Here is a 17,421-nt window from a genome sequence, read left to right as displayed (position 1 = left end):
AAAAACAATTTGCCAAAGCAAATTAAATATTTTGAAAATATTAGTAATTAAAATCGTTAGCTTTTATCTGTATAGTTAATATAATGTTTTCTTTATTTCAATTGTTCTTTTTAATAATTCAGTTTAAAATTATACAGAAAGGTTAAATATGGCCACCTGGCTTCATATGAAAACTATTGGAATATGTTATCATGCGAATTTACTAAAAAAGGAGAAAAAGAAAAAACAAATAATGACGAATCACAAAAATTTTATAAAAACGCATATTGTCCAACAAACAAAACGGCAGTTACATAATTTCAAAAAACACGTTGAATTAAAAGGAAGCGGATGGCACCTCTCAATGATGGGAATAAGGTACAAGTTGACAAAAAGAACAAAAAAAGAAAAATTTGTAAAAAAAATTGAAAACAACTATCAAAAACTTTAACACCTTTAGCTATACACTGACTGCTTTGAAGAAATTGTAGAAGAATTCTCTGCTTTTAGAAAAAAAATTTCGATTACATAAACACTAAAAAGCAGGCAAAAACAGCAACAAAAACAGCTTTTTGCTTTTTCTCCTTCTTCCAATTAATTCCGAGTCATTGTCCAACATAGACCTTGTACTGTATTTTACGGTGACATTAAAAAATGCCAGAAAAATATTTTTGATATTCTTGATTATAAATCTTGAACCTGTCATGGCAGGGGGTTCTTTTACATATCAGAAACAAAATCTACAAAACCAGCTTAAGAAGTTTTCCTTTGTAAATTTAAGGCAAGTTTAACAGATAGGAAAACAATCAACTCTGATCATTACTCTCTGTTTTGACTGTTTGCGGAAAAACTGAAGTAACGAGCAAAATAGAAAACAAAACTTTAAAAAGCTGTGAAAAGAAAATTAATTTTTTAAAAATCATAAAATTGCCAAGCTAAGATATTCCTACTATAACAAAGATATCGACTCGAAGTTTAAATGTTAACTAGACGTAGTTTTAGACAGATTTCAAAAAGACATGAAGTCAAGAAAAGATTCTCATTGGGTTGATAACAGATTGAAAAGTGAAGCTGCAGAAAAACATAATCTGTTCAAGAAACATTTTAAAACCAGGATGAATCACTTAAGAGATATAAAGCTGAAAGGAAAAAAGTTAAGAAACTGACAAGAGCCAAAAAGAGAAGTTATTACTGTACTAAAAGAATAACTTGCAGCGAATTCAAGTAGACAATTCTTCAATTGACCAAAAATCAAGTGTCAAGGACTGCCGAAAACAGATACATTTCAAAAACAAAGATGCAAATAGTTTTAATGTGTTTTTCGCAAACATTGATGAAAATTCATATCAAAAAAATTAAATTGTGTAATATCAATCTGAGAAATCAACAATCACAGCTTTCATTGAAGGAAATTAATTCGAATGGAACTTTAGAGATAGTTCAAAAATCAAAATCGAAATATAGTGAGGACTATAAATATCTCAAAGACTTTTTTATACAAACAGTATGATTGACTAAGTCATTATATTTCAGAAAACGTTCTCCGAAAATGCAAAAAAATTATATATGACCCGAGATTTTCCATCCTATTTGTATTAGAGTTGTATTTGAGTAATTCCAAGCATTTTGTAAGATCAGCTAAACTCAAATCAAAGCCTACAGATGTGAGTTTTGGAGTACCACAGGGTTCTATAATTCTACCACTTCTACTCATCATCTACATCAATTATATGAAACTCCTCAACTTCGAGATAATTCCAATTTTTTATGCCGTTGATACGGCAGTTGAAACAGCGTCGGAAAAAACCAAATTCAGATCAGAACGTCAGGATAACTAAACAGAAACCGAGAAGTGGCTCGTGAAAAACAAATTGAAAAACAAATAACGATAAACTTAAAACGACAAAACTCAAGACTGCAGCGAAGCCTGAATTACATTTTTATGAAGGAACGACCTCTCAGAAACATAAAATCCATTTATTAGAATCGTATAACAATTGAAATGAAATTGAGCTTCGTTGAGGACACTATAAGCGTAGAAAAGAAGCTCATCAAATTCATCGGACTGTTTAATAAACTACGACCAAAGTTAACTCGACAACAGCTAAGCACGGTTTCTAATAAATGTGTAGAACCAGCGGTGCAACACGGCAATTAAATCTACGGAGCTAGCATTTCTGCAATGCTGACGAAAGTCAGCATTGCAGAAATTAGACAAAAATTGATAGAAATGTGCGAATAATTTTTTCAAAGGTTATTCGACTCTTTCACCTTGATCTGCGACACAAGTGATATTTAGCGCAGGAACTACATCTCTGCGAATGTTTTAAGCGACATACGAACAGCTTAAGGGATGATTTTTTTGATAACAAAATATTTGCTACCAGACTGAAGTTTCTAAATTGTTCTCTAACCAAAAAGGAACAAAAACCCTCTCACTCAACATCAGGATTCCCAAAAACAGTCCATTGAATAAAGCCAGAAACTGTTAAATATTTTCGTTAGTCTTGATCTCAATTTTTGTGGTAAAGTTAAAAATTTAAACAAACAACTGATAATCATTTTGCGTCAAGAAAAATTTTGCAACTACTTGCCTCTGAATGATTATCTTACAAGAAATGTATATGGCATAACCTAGTTGTTCTCGTGTTCTCCAGGCTGTTATTATTGCTGATAAATTTTATTGATTTTTTTCTGCTTTTAGGTTTTTGATAAGCTTCTTTTCTAATAAGTTTTTTTCTTGTATTCGTCTTCTGTTTCTGCAGAGAAACGGTCCTCTGTTTTTCTTATCCACGTTGAGACGCTTAAAAAACGGAGCAATTTGATTTATTGGGGCTCTCTTCTCTCTCTCTCTCTCTCTCTCTCTCTCTCTTTATCTCTCTTCCTCTCTCTCTCTCTCTCTCTCTCTCTCTCCCTCTCTCTATTTTCTCTCTCTATCTTTTTCTCTTTCTTTCGCTCTCTTTCTCTCTTTCTCTCTCTCTTTCTCTCTGTTTTGTTCTCTCTCTCTCTCTCTCTCTCTCTCTCTCTCTTTCTGTTTTTCTCTCTCTCTCTCAATCTATCTTTCTCTCTTTCGCTCTCTCTCTCTCTCTCTCTCTCTCTCTCTCTCTCTCTCTCTTCCCTCTTTCTGTCTCTATCTCTCTCTTTCTCTCTCTCTCTCTAATTTTCACTCTCTTTCGTTCTCTCTCTCCCCCTCTCTTTCTCTCTCTCTCTCCCTCTCTTTCTCTCTCAATCTCTCTCTTTTTCTCTCTTTCTCTCTCTCTTTCTCTATCTTTCTTTCGTTCTCTCTCTCTCGCTTTCTCTCTCTCTCTCTCTCTTTCTCTCTCTTTCTCTCTCTCTCTTTCGTTCTCTCTCTCTCTCTCTCTTGTGCTCCTGTCTGATTATCTCTCATTTTGGGAAATCAGTGTTAAAAGCGGACAAAAGGAAACAATTTATTATTTTAAATATTTTAAAGATTTGAGAGAATCCAAACCCGGGTTGAAATTTCTTTGATTTCATACAAGGATCATATATGATTTCATACTGTCCATACTCGATTTCGTAGTACGATCCTTCTATGAAATCCAAGAAATCATATATGATCCTTGAATGAAATCAAAGAAGTCATATATGACCCCAGCATGAAGTCAAAGTATTCATACATGATCCTTTCATGAAAAGTAAGAATTCATGCTCAAAAAATGTATGACTCTATTATGAAAACAAAGAAATCATATATGATCCTAATATGAAATCAAAGAAATCATATACGGACCTAGTATGAAACCAAAGAAGTCATATATGATCCTGTTATGAAATCAAAGAATTCATACATGTCTACTTCCATGAAACCCAGGAATTCATTCTAATATGGTTATGATCTTAGTTTGAAATCAAAGAAATTATATATGATCCTAATATGAAATCAAAGAAATCATATATGATCCTAATATGAAACCAAAGAAATTGTAAATGATCTGTGTACTAAACCTCAATGAAGCCCCGGTGTTGAATCCAAAGCGCAAGGATCCTCACGGCGCAAGGTTGAATCCAAAGAAATCATTTTTTAAAATTTTTCTTTAAGCTTTTGTTCAAATAGTTTCAATCCATGTGCCCACTGAAACTCATGATTTGCTTTATTTGTGACTGTATTCACAATTATGTGCTACAATAAGTTCAATGGACCCAAGCGGACAGTTTCTAAATATTTTGTGAACTTTTTGTATGATCCTTGTATGACTACTAAGAAATCGTACAAGTCATATATGACCTAGTATGATAACAAAGAATTTTGAATTTTCTCTTTTGCTCTGTTAACTGTTGCTACTACCAACTATGGTTTTATTTGTTCGTTCTGAAAGTTTTTATTAGCTTTTCCAACGCATTGGATGATATAAAAGTTTTTGTATGACCCTGGTATGACTACTAAGAAATCATACAAATCATATATGACTTATTACGATAACAAAGAATTTTGAATATTCTTTTTTGCTCTGTTAACTGTTGTTACTACCAAATATGGTTTTATTTGTTGATACTGGAAGTTTCTATTAACTTTTCCAACGCATAGTCCGTAAAGTTGATAGAAGCAGGATAAAAATGTTGCAAAAATTAAAAATACATCGACACTTTTTTGAAACAAATATATTCCAAGTCAAAAGAGACCCTAGATAAGAACTGAACGCATTGCATAGGTTCACACATACCTCCCAAAAGAAGTCTATTAGATTTTTGATTCGGGAGACTTAGTCATTGGACTACAGAGGTTTATCAATAGAAAGGAAAACTTAGGAAGTCCAAAAAGTATTGCAAGAAATTTTGGTCAAGGTCATAAAAACCGTGAGCTTAACTCTGAAAAGACAATATTTGTTTGTTGCGCCTCATCTTTTTGTTATTAGTTTTTGTCATTAATTGAGCCCTGATTTGGAATTTTTGTCATTATTAACATAAAAATTATAAAAGCTGAAAAGTTTTTAATAAAGAGGCCGCGCCCCAATGAAATCTTGAGATTTTTTCTGGGGTAGGGATATATGGTGAGATCAAGATCAGCCCTGGTACTGCTGCGTATCTCGAAAGACATCTAATTCCAGAAGAATCTTAAAGACAACAGAAGAACAACTGCCTCTATTGTTGAGCTTACGAAGAGTATATCCGCAGTTTTTAGGTGTCTACTCCCAGCAAATTTAAAGAAAATGGACTAAAAACAGCATATTAGGTCCAAATTTTAACGAAAAGAGTCTGAATTTTGAAAACTTTAGCGTAAATTCTAGTAAAGAACGCGGATCGAACAAATCGGCAAACCCGTTATCAGTTTTAATATATTTTGTCAAAATTGACAAACATTGGGACAAAAATTATGGGAAATTTGAGTGAAAGCAACGTAATTCAGTCCAATGTTCACAGAACTTAAATTCTCGATAACTCTTTAAAAAACGAAATTCAAGAAATAATCTTTTAAATTATATGTTCTACGCTGAACGGGATTCCTAATGATACCACTCACAACTTTCGACTAGGATTATATCGATCGGCCAAAATTGACTGAACAAAAAAATCATTTGAGTATATAGTTCCTCTCCCTACTAAAGTGGTTCGGAACAATAAAAGGTTATGCGTAATTTTACGAGTGTAAGTAATCAATGAAATAATTTATTTAAGTCGATTGTAATTGATTCAAAATATGTTGCCATTCTCTAGAAAAAAACAATTCTTTCTTAAAGCAAATTCCTTGTTTTCCCCCTCAAAATCGTATCTGATTAGATCAATTTTCTAATGAACTTAAAAAAGGGACAGTTATGTTCAACTAATCCATTTACCCCCATAAACTTTTACTCTCCCGTACAAAATATTTTTCAAGTCTGAGCGCATCGAGAAAGGTGAAAAAGAAAAAAATTCCAGAACTGCATACCATAATAGAAAACCATCCATTCGGTTTTCATGAGCAGTGCATTCAAATTATTTATTCAGAATAAATATCGATCGGCTGAACTATTATCATCAGGTTATCTTTATTCGCAATATCCCATTCGAGGAGGGCTGGAGCTATAAATTACAAATTTTCGACATCCTCGCCCGAGTATGATAGTAACTTAAAAATATCTATAAATGCTATGATATTGGGGGCACAAATACACGCATAAATTGCTGATTAATTTGGCGTTGAAATTGCAGTTGACTCTTAATTTCAAGAGTTTGTTCAAAAGTTGTATTTGATTCGAGTTGTTAACTTTATCGAACATAAAAGTTAAATGCGCGATAAATGAATATTGTAATCAATTTCAAGCTCAATTTATTATATCCTGATTCAACTCGTTCTAATTTATCTCTTTTATAATTTGAGCAGCCATTTTGAATTGTCTTCTAATCTCAAAATTACAGCTTGTTTTTATTGCTGTTGTAATAAAAAACAAGTTTTCATTTGATAATTTTAATTACGCCAATTCGGGTAAATTGCTTAAGCAATCAACTTTCATACAATAAATTAAGACAAATTACGGAATAAAAATATAGTCTAATTTAATTAAAAACGAAGTATATTAAGAACAAGTTAAAGAAAGTGTTTTTGAAAGTTTTTTTAATCAAATGGTAGGCAAGCAAAAGTTTTGTGATGATAGGGTTGAAAATGGGTTGTAATGGAAATTGGGCACTGGGTTCGCAGCTGCTGCAGCCGCCGGGTTTATAATCAAAGCTGCGGATACAAGGATCATATATGATTTCATACTGTCCATACTCGATTTCGTAGTACGATCCTTCTATGAAATCCAAGAAATCATATATGATCCTTGAATGAAATCAAAGAAGTCATATATGACCCCAGCATGAAGTCAAAGTATTCATACATGATCCTTTCATGAAAAGTAAGAATTCATGCTCAAAAAATGTATGACTCTATTATGAAAACAAAGAAATCATATATGATCCTAATATGAAATCAAAGAAATCATATATGGACCTAGTATGAAACCAAAGAAGTCATATATGATCCTGTTATGAAATCAAAGAATTCATACATGTCTACTTCCATGAAACCCAGGAATTCATTCTAATATGGTTATGATCTTAGTTTGAAATCAAAGAAATTATATATGATCCTAATATGAAATCAAAGAAATCATATATGATCCTAATATGAAACCAAAGAAATTGTAAATGATCTGTGTACTAAACCTCAATGAAGCCCCGGTGTTGAATCCAAAGCGCAAGGATCCTCACGGCGCAAGGTTGAATCCAAAGAAATCATTTTTTTAAATTTTTCTTTAAGCTTTTGTTCAAATAGTTTCAATCCATGTGCCCACTGAAACTCATGATTTGCTTTATTTGTGACTGTATCGATCGGCTGAACTATTATTATCAGGTTATCTTTATTCGCAATATCCAATTCGAGGAGGGCTGGAGCTATAAATTACAAATTTTCGACATCCTCGCCCGAGTATGATAGTAACTTAAAAATATCTATAAATGCTATGATATTGGGGGCACAAATACACGCATAAATTGCTGATTAATTTGGCGTTGAAATTGCAGTTGACTCTTAATTTCAAGAGTTTGTTCAAAAGTTGTATTTGATTCGAGTTGTTAACTTTATCGAACATAAAAGTTAAATGCGCGATAAATGAATATTGTAATCAATTTCAAGCTCAATTTATTATATCCTGATTCAACTCGTTCTAATTTATCTCTTTTATAATTTGAGCAGCCATTTTGAATTGTCTTCTAATCTCAAAATTACAGCTTGTTTTTATTGCTGTTGTAATAAAAAACAAGTTTTCATTTGATAATTTTAATTACGCCAATTCGGGTAAATTGCTTAAGCAATCAACTTTCATACAATAAATTAAGACAAATTACGGAATAAAAATATAGTCTAATTTAATTAAAAACGAAGTATATTAAGAACAAGTTAAAGAAAGTGTTTTTGAAAGTTTTTTTAATCAAATGGTAGGCAAGCAAAAGTTTTGTGATGATAGGGTTGAAAATGGGTTGTAATGGAAATTGGGCACTGGGTTCGCAGCTGCTGCAGCCGCCGGGTTTATAATCAAAGCTGCGGCCGCTGGGTTGTACCGGGGCAACTGGTTAATCGTGTTTATGGTCACGTTGGGGGGAAACGCAGCAGGTGTGTAGGCGTACGGGTTCGAATAGCGTCCTGGGGGCATCAGAGGACTTCCAGGAACAGTTGGAGCGCCCGCTATGAAGGGGGAGTTAAGTGCAGGTGTTGACGGGTTGTTAGAGTTAGGTTGGGTTCCGAATAGTTTGTTAGCAGGGTGGGGTGTTATTGCCCCGGTTACTGTTGGGTTTGGCACTTGAAGAGATGTGTTTTGGCTGTTATAGTTGTGGTACGGACTTCCGATTGGGTGCATGGATGGTATTGACATTCCTATAAGGGAATTCCGGTTCAGTTCCAGCGCAGCCGCGGAAGACAGGTAGTTGGCAACTGGGTTTTGGCTTGGGTTGGCACTCCCCACTGCTGGGTTGGTAATGATAGCCGGATTGCTTCCGGGTGTCTGGCTTGATTGCGACTGTTGGGATAATGGGATTTGAGGAGCTGCTGGCATGTTTAACTGGCTTCCTGGTGTTGATTGGCTGTTATTAGAAGCGGTTTTGCTAAAGATATCTAAGTTAACACCACTAGGAGTTGAGGCTGACAGATTGCTAAGGTGCCCAGTTAGAAGGCTGGTTTGAGCTGGCATTGAAGTTGGTTGTTGCTGAAGAGAGAAATGAGGGTATGAATTTCTAAGTGGGTCAGAACCCATGTGAGCTGGTGGAAACGGCGGGTTAGTTTGTTGCCCTGGTCCATTTATAGACGGAGAGGGAGGGAAGAATCGATTTGGCTTAGTTGCGGAGGAATCAGGTTGGGCTAATAATGACGATGATACGGGTACGGGCGGGGGATGCAGTTGCGACGGGGTAGAATTCGGCAGAAGTTTGGCAACCGGTGTGGGGTGCTGAGAATACATATGGGGTGCCAGCGACACTCCAGACGCAGGCGATGAGATGATGTTGTCGATCGAAAAAACTCCTCGACTGTAGGCAGAGGGATCCGGAACCCCGGCGGTGCTCCCAAGTTGCGACGCCAGAGGTGGCTGAGGAAGGGACTGGCCTAGCATTGTGGCAAGAGTTGGGTTGCTGCACTTTGTGTCTGGACTGTCTTCGATTCCAGATCCTTGTCCAGAACCATTGGGCCCGATGCCTAGAGATTGAGGTCCTGTCTGAGTGCAGGTACCTGCAGGTACAGGACCTGCAGTGGCTCCTCTGATTGCAATATATTTGTGCAGGCTGGATGCTTGCAGAAGACTGTCATCTGCCTTGAATCGTTTTCGTCTTCTAAGGTAGCTTCCGTCTTCAAACATGCCAATACAGCGAGGATGCAGACTCCAGTAGCATCCTGAAACAAAATTTGAATTTTTAAAATTATTATCTGATACTTTCGAATTGATTTTCACGTAGCACAGTATGTATACCTAAACTGACATTAGAAGGTATCTGTTCCATCCGACAATTTAAAATTAAAATGAAATTTATAGATAGCTTCATAGTTACTATTTTTGATGTTTAGTCGCTGCTTTGTTTAGGGTTTTTTTTGAACTCTCAACAATAAACAATGACAAACTTCTCCACCAACAGAAAACTGTTCTCAAAATTCTCGTAAAAAATGACCGCTTGTTATAAATGAGTTTTTATAACGTAACATGTTAGTTAAATTTAGTTAGTGCTGTTGGGGGTGGGGCGTAAACATTTCATAACAACTAACGTGGTGGCGATTGGGGTGGGGGAGGGGGAGTGGGCTGGGAGAATATGCATTGTGTGTTTTACATGTCAGATAACAAAGTGTTTAAGCAGCACGTGCTTATGGGAAGCGCAATCATTTCATGCTTATTAGCTGGGGGTTAGAGCAAGTTAGAGAAAGAACCCTGAAAGCCTTTTGGTACCTTTTCCAGAAGCACCGTGATTCAGTCTGGGCACTTTGACAAAACAGTCGTTCAAAGTCAAGTTGTGTCGGATTGAATTCTGCCATTTTTTCCTCGTTGTCTTGTAAAATGCAAAATTTTCTGCTATCCATTTGTAAACTTCATTCAAGGTCAACTTCCCGGTTGGAGAATTTGCGATGGCTAGTGCAATGAGCGCTATGTAGGAATAGGGCGGCTTTCCTTTCTCTAGAGGCCGTTTTCTTATCTTTTTCCGGCTGCTGGGCTTCATAGGCACTGCTGATTTTGCACCCGAGATGTCATGGTCCTTAGAACTGCGTTTGACGCAATCGTCTCGTTTTGAGTTCGGAGATTGGACCTCGCAGCTTCTGTCATTTTCACCACCACTGTTATCGGATTCATCGTCCGACATCCCATCCGAGGAGTTCCGACTGGAACTATTACCCCGGATTAAACTATTCAAAAGTGCAGCGTTTTCCAGCACAAAAGATGCTGGGGCATTTGCACTACTTGTGGTGCTGCAACTTGACGGGGTTCCGAGAGACGAAAGTAGACTGTCGTTACTTGCAACAGAGCTGATGGAAGGGAGGTCTGTCAAGTCGTCGGCGATTCCTCCAGAAGGTACCAAACTGGAACCCAAAGACGAAGGCAGTTTGGCCAAAGGATTGACTGCAGACATTTGTTGCGCTGGTATTAGTAAACTATCTGGAACAGGGTTCGGATTCGAGCTTTGCTTGGAACTGAACTCCTGGACGTTGGGAGCCACCATTTTTGAGGGATCCGGATTAGGTCTGGATACCGGGTTTATGACAGCCACAGGGTTGAATGCAGAGTTTGCTACAGAGTTTTTGGCAGCCGCTTCCGTTTCGATTGTCAGGAACCCAGATTTGAAATGATGTCCGATGTTGGTCGGATGTTGTTGATTTCCGGATGCCGTTGAGTTTAGAATCCTTAGTGGGTCCATTTTTGTCTATTTTGAATTTTTGGAATAAAGATTTATTATTTCTAGAGCTGGAATATACTCAGTTCATTCGAGGCGCCGAGGACTTTGGCTCGGATATAAATTAATTTATGAACAAATCGACGTTTCAAATTCTCCCGCAAAACTTTGCTTGTCTGATGTCTCGATTCTTCACATGCAATTTTTGTCTCGTTATTAGTACTGAACGATATTTAACCGCCGAATATGTCAACTTGAAGCAACGAAGAAAATTAAAAGTGTGAAGTTTAAAAAGTTAAAGAAGCTAACTGTAGATTGCTTAATGAAACTCAAAAATGGATCAATTTTTATGAGTAAGATACGTGAGATGGTAACTTGTTTAATTAACTCAAGTTTGGCAGTTTGTTAGTTTTGGTCAGTTTTATTTTGTGTAAATTAATGAAAACAATAAAATGGAGTATTTTGGGGAATTGTTTTGGTTTTGAAGTTGTCCATCAGAATGACAGAAAACAATTGTTGAAAATTTTTCAAGTGATCAATGGCTAATACTTTCGGATCACTTTCTTTTAAAATAGTTTTTTCTGATTATATTTTAAAAGCCAATTAACAATTGAGCAATTTTTATAAGAGTCAAGTTTACTTTAATATTTGGCAACTTTTCGCGTATTTGCTATAAAATGCGAAAAAAAAAACATTTTTGATTATTTTTGTGTAAAATAAAAGTGAAGTAATTTGGTTATGGCTTTGTGATGCGATTGAATTAAGATGAGATTTTTAATAACTAGAAAGATAGTTAATAACCGTAGCACAAGTTATAATAAGTTATATGGCAAGATTAGATTCGGTGAAGTGGAGTTAAGATTGGATAGCTTCAGTTGTTTGGCTGATAATAGCAAAAAGGTAAAAAGAGAATAATAAAAATAAAGATGTTTTTGTTGTTTATAGTTTATAATAATTGTTGTTGTTGTTGTTTATTGTGTATTTCTGGATGTAAGTTGTTGATTGGTTCGTGGTTTTGTATCTTCATAGTTATGATTTTGAGCTGTTCTTTCGTGTGAAAAGAATGTCTATCTTTGTATATTATGGTGAAAAGGTGAGATGATACAAACAAGCTATCGGTACGGTGCCTGAATTTAAGCTTTAATATCGTGATTGTATACACTTTTTGATTATATTGATTGCAAGCGTGCATCTATTTATTATGTATGGTTAGTTATTAGTTATTTTTACTCGATGTTGTTTTCAGGCCCCGACAAGTCTGTGAGTAAATTGGCTTACAAGAGTAAATGAGTAATTTAGTAGTTACTGCTTTAATTTGACCGTGTTACAATTAAAATACAATTGAAAAGTGGCCCCGACCAATCTAACAATCGACTGTACGACTCTACTTTCATAAATACACTCTCTCGCTCACTCTATACAGATAAATCTAATAACCAGCAAAGTTATTATCATAAAAATATTATAATTACACAACAATCACCCCCCCCCCCCCCCCCCCCCCCAACGGATTGTAAACCACTATCGCCCCGCATAGACTCTTATTAACTACTTTTGGCAATATTACTCTCAAGAGTATAGTGCTGGCTCCAAGAGTTATGACCAGAGCACTTGTTCTCAAATGCTTGTCATTTTTTGGCTTGTAAAAATTATAAAAGGTCTCTTTTTCACTCTTCATAATTATAATCTCTTCAGATATCATCAATTAGAAAAACAGCCAGGTAGAGCCAGAACGAGTATTATCACTAGATATGCACGTTGTCTAGCACAGTGTGAGAGAGAAACTAAATTATAGATAGCAAAAAGTTGTAGAAGACTAAAAAAAGCGAATAAACAACAAAACACACGTGAACAACAGCGCAAACAGAGCGCATGATGTAAACAAAGAGAGGTAATAAGCGTATGAAAACAAACTGCTTCAATTGACAAGCCAGTCAAAGTGACTCAGTAGTTTTTCGCAGTTGTAATTCTTCTGCTGTCTTCTATCACCATCGGCTAAGCTTTTATTACCAGCTCGCCAAATTATAATTAATTAATCTAGCTAGTTAGTTATAGTTAATAACAACACCACCAGCGGCACCACCGTAAAACACAATAGTTTCATCATCACTGTACCATCTTCACCGCTCGCTATAAAAACTGGAGAAAAACAACACAGTCAAATGAAGCAAAAAAACTTCATAAGTAACTTCTCAGCAAAATCCACAATTTTATGACTGCTCACTAAAGCACGAACTACACCCAGGCTGAGATTTCACTGATCATATTATCTGACTGTTTTCATAGACTCTGGCTTCTGATCAGACCATCCCCCAGACTATACGCAATGATTATGCCAGACCAATGCCAGCTTTTCGCTCTATGATCAAACCATGTCTTTTCTACTCCAAGTATGTTGGGCGTACTATATGCAAAGTCTGAAAAATTTCAGCATGGAATTGCCTAGGCTAAAGTTTCTCAGACTTTACATATATTACGCCCAACTTCAACCCTCGCATACGTGGAAAAGTTGCAGATAATACCTCGACCTTTTTCTAGCGTGCACTTTTATAGAAAAGGTCGAAATATTATCTGCAACTTTTCCACGTACCGATACAAGGGCTGAAGTTTCTTTGATTTCATACAAGGACCGTATATAATTTCATACTCTCCATACTTGACGTTTTAGACTGATCCAAGTATGAAACCAAAGAAAGCATATATGACCTCGTATGATTTTCAAGAGATTTTTCAACATCTACCGAAAATGAAGATTATACAAATTTACGCTTTCAAAATTGAAAAGCATGATTCCTGCATGATTTCCAAGAAACCATATATGATCTTTGTATGACCAGTAAGAAATCATGCAAATCTGTATGACCTAGTATGATTACTAAGAATCATATATAACCTAAAATGAAATCAAAGAAAATTGTATGGTGGGTGACCCGGTAGTGTAATGCAATCGCAGGCAGCAATTGTTACCTGGAAGGATTCAATACGTGCAAATTGAAAACATTAAGTTGATTAGAATTCACCAGAAAAATATAAATACATTTACATTCCACGAAAGGTCAAGTACATTTTGTCTGGAAAAATTTCAAATATTGTTGCTACCAAAAACTGCTGGCTCGCTACAAATAAAAGGTAAAATTCTCAAAGATAAACACTTCAGTGCAAATCGAACCAACCTAAAATGTCTAGTTTTTTAGGGAAAAAAATTGAAAAAGCCTTTTTTTATCTATGAAACAGATTTCCATTGCTCAAATAACAGAGTTTCAACCACCCATTTTTGTAGAGTAGTTTGCAGCAATGAAAAAAAACTGCCGTCCAAGTTCTGAATTATTACATAAGAAAAAGTTAAATCTCGTATAACCTGTTCATCAAAATTTCAGAACCAGCCTCTGATTGTGAAAAGAACGCATGACCAAACAAACGAAAAAAACAATTTAAAAAAAGAAAGTTTTGTTTTCCTTTTTTTTTGGAAGTGAAAATCATAAAAACACGAGACTATATATTGATGTTCTTCAACATGTCATACAAATTATCCTTAAAAGCACATAGAATCATACGTAACTAACACCTAACACTGGGACAGAGCGACAACTGTACCGCAAATGAAGGAGAATTTATAAACTTTTTCTGCAACTGTTCGGAAACAAATAGTGTAAAAGAGTAAAAAATTTAAACTGCAAAGACATTAGTTGCATCATTTTTCTACTATAGACAAAGAGCAAATACATAACAACATTTAAGGACAAGCTTAACAGAACTTAACGGAAACACAGCGTCAAAGCCGTAAAAACAAATAGTATTCAACTGAATGTGTTACATAGGTTCACTTTTGCGGTTCTAAGGCCCATTGTGATTAGTCCATAGACAGATCCATTATCATATCATAACCATAGCAAACAAATGCGGACAAATTTGAAGTACTCCATTTTTCATGAAAAAAAGAACAAGTTTTCAAATTTCAAGATTCATTGGATATCAAAAAAAAAATTCAGTGTTGTTTTGTCAGAAAACCAATGGGACCTGTCTTTGCTCAAACAAAAGCCGAAAAAAAGAAAAAAAAACAAAGCGTGCAAAATTGACAAGCAAAATAGCTGGCAGATTGCCAGAAAGAAGCCGCAATAGCTTCATAGATCTGCAGTCTAAAAAAAATAGTAAAAAAAAACAGACCAAAAAAAATCGTCTTTTCATTGAAGGCTGATATGTTATATTTTGATTATAAATCTGTATAAGTTTTTGCTGCCTGCATTAGCTGTTCTCAAATAACCTTCATTTAAAGTGACACAAATCCATTTGACCTTATCTCTTTGAATTAAAGTAAATAAAAGTCGGTTTCAAAGTGAGGAAGTCATTTTTGAGAAGGAGGTAAAGTCAAAGCGTGACCAAAAATTTAATCGAGCGAATGAACAAAAAAAACTCGCTCCACTAAGAGCGAAAAATGACGTCACACACGCACTTTAGTTGAAATTGCATGAACGAATGAACAAAAAGCAGTTTTCTAAGTGGTTGTGACGTCATATGGTCGTAACAAAAATCGTGACGACGAAATAAAAAACATAGCCGGAAGAATTCCGGAAGCGACTCGAAGCGTAAAAACTTGACAAAAAACCTAATTGCAGCTGAAACCATTACCTTTTTTAATAAACCATAAACTCATCCCCCTCCCGGTTTGATCTAAAAAGTGGTGAAACTTAAACCACTGTCACCAAGAGAAACAAAATGCCGCAAAAATATTTATTATTGAAAACGTTTGGTAAGAATAAGTGCAAAACAATTAGGATAGTCAAAAGACTGATAGTCTCAAAAAGCTGACAGGGCTATCGATTGCCCTCAAATAATTCATGATTCCAATCTCAAAAAGATTGCTAAAGGAAATGGCAGATAATAATAACATAGAAACAAAATTAAATTTTTCAAAAAATAATGCTCAAAGTTAAGAATCACAAAAGCTACTAAATTTAGATTTCTCATCACTTCAAAACAGACAAAAACAAAATATACTTTTTTCTTCTTGTTTATATGCTAGACAACATGATTTCAAGCTAATTCAAAAATTTAATTAATCAGGAAAAGCAACAGAGTAATATTTAAAGGCAAAAAAAGTGTTTAAGAACAATACCAAGGTCGGAAAAAAATACAATAAAAAGTAATAAGTAGAAATTCTGGAAAAGGCTTTCTAGTAAACTCTAAGTACTGCCTTATGTTGAATGAAATCAATTGCAACCCAAAGAAATGACGAAAATCTAAGAAAAAGCCGAAATCATTCAATTTGTTAATAACTGAAAAAATAAATATAACCATTATAAAAGAAGGTGCCAGGACAGAGATAGAATGATACAAGCTAGAATGTAAAAAAATGGACGCAATTTAAGGATCACCGTAACAAAGACTAGTTCTTGAATTTTGAAATTTCAAATCAAATTTTAAAAGTTTTGAAAGTTTAAAAATCGAATTTAAAAAATCAAGAAAAACTAACATCATTTAATTTTTCAGCATTCGAGACATAGAAAAAACAAAGATTCATCCGAGACAGAAATCTATCTTCCTGAACAGATCAAAAAAGAAAAAGCAGAAATCAAACATACGAAACATTGGAACATTTTGCAAAAAAAGTCAAAAATTTTTTACCGATTTATAAAAAAATTTAACTGTTTTTCAAAAATTTAACGCTAAGAAATTATTGAAGTTTTTATTGAAACAAAATTAAAGCCCCCCATGTTGCACAAAAAGAATATTTCTAGTAATTAAAACCAAAATACAGACAAAAAACTGAGGAAAACAGGAAAAAAACTACCAAAATCGGATTAGCTTATGTACATTTTATAAAACAAAATTACATCGAGGTAAAAAGAGGCATTGATTATATGAATTGTCAACGGGAAGTTGTCATATTGACTGCTTTTTAACAAAAAGACGGCTAAAAGATCCAAAAATGAAGAAAATAATATGAAAAAAAGCCAAAAATTAAATAAAAAATCAAAAAAATTATGCCAATTTTCAATTTGAAACGCGTTTTCATGCTCTGCAAAATACTGTGCTATTAATTTCCAAGGTTTACATTTCAATATAGCAATAAAAATCATTTCTACAAAAAACCAATTTACAAGCAAAAAAAATGGGCCACTTAGACGCAAAAACGGCTAAAAACGGTTATCTATATGTGCCATTCAGTCAAAAACTGCTTTTCAAAGTCAAAAAGTCATTCACTAAACGCAGCGCATGATCAAAAAACTTCTCTCGCTCAGAAAAAATTAGTTCACAAGGCATTTTCTTCTCACTTTCGCTTTTAGGTCAAAACAGCGTCTGAACGAATAGTACTTCAGGTAAAAAAAACCTTAAGAAAACCAATACTCCTCTTCGAGTCGTAAAAAACCAAGAGAAGGCCAATAATAGCCCCAGCTATCGCTGTGCGGCTATTAATAAAATTACCATGATAATTGAAAAACAATCACCAACAATGTTGAAATGCGTATCATTTGTGACTGTTTGTGTTGTTTCAGTAATATTCATGAATAAATCAATAGGAAAAACAGTGAAAACATAATTCAAGATGCCTAACTTTACAAAAATCTCTCTCTCAAAAACCATAAGTTTGTCCCGAAAACAAAA

General features: G+C 34.7%; 1 protein-coding gene across 1 annotated transcript; it reads right to left on the bottom strand.

The window, feature by feature from the left end:
- Positions 1-7,719: 7,719 nt before the first annotated feature.
- LOC142343303 (uncharacterized) lies at positions 7,720-12,051 on the bottom strand. The gene is made up of 2 exons (XM_075395129.1): positions 9,882-12,051; positions 7,720-9,337 (listed from the first exon to the last, which is right to left on the bottom strand). The coding sequence occupies exons 1-2, from the start codon at positions 10,840-10,842 to the stop codon at positions 7,887-7,889; spliced, it is 2,412 nt and encodes an 803-aa protein (XP_075251244.1). The 5' UTR covers positions 10,843-12,051; the 3' UTR covers positions 7,720-7,886.
- Between the last annotated feature and the right edge of the window lie 5,370 nt (positions 12,052-17,421).

This window comes from Convolutriloba macropyga, chromosome 7 (assembly GCF_964194025.1).
Source record: "Convolutriloba macropyga chromosome 7, txConMacr16.3, whole genome shotgun sequence".
Lineage (NCBI taxonomy): Eukaryota > Metazoa > Xenacoelomorpha > Acoela > Convolutidae > Convolutriloba > Convolutriloba macropyga.
This window is presented reverse-complemented; position numbering and strand designations above follow the sequence as displayed.

Excerpts from the sequence above, each read along its gene's own strand:
- LOC142343303 (XM_075395129.1), bottom strand. The coding sequence starts at position 10,842 with ATGGACCCACTAAGGATTCTAAACTCAACGGCATCCGGAAATCAACAA. Across the intron at positions 9,338-9,881 it reads TCACGGTGCTTCTGGAAAAG|GATGCTACTGGAGTCTGCAT; the intron begins GTACCAAAAGGC and ends ATTTTGTTTCAG.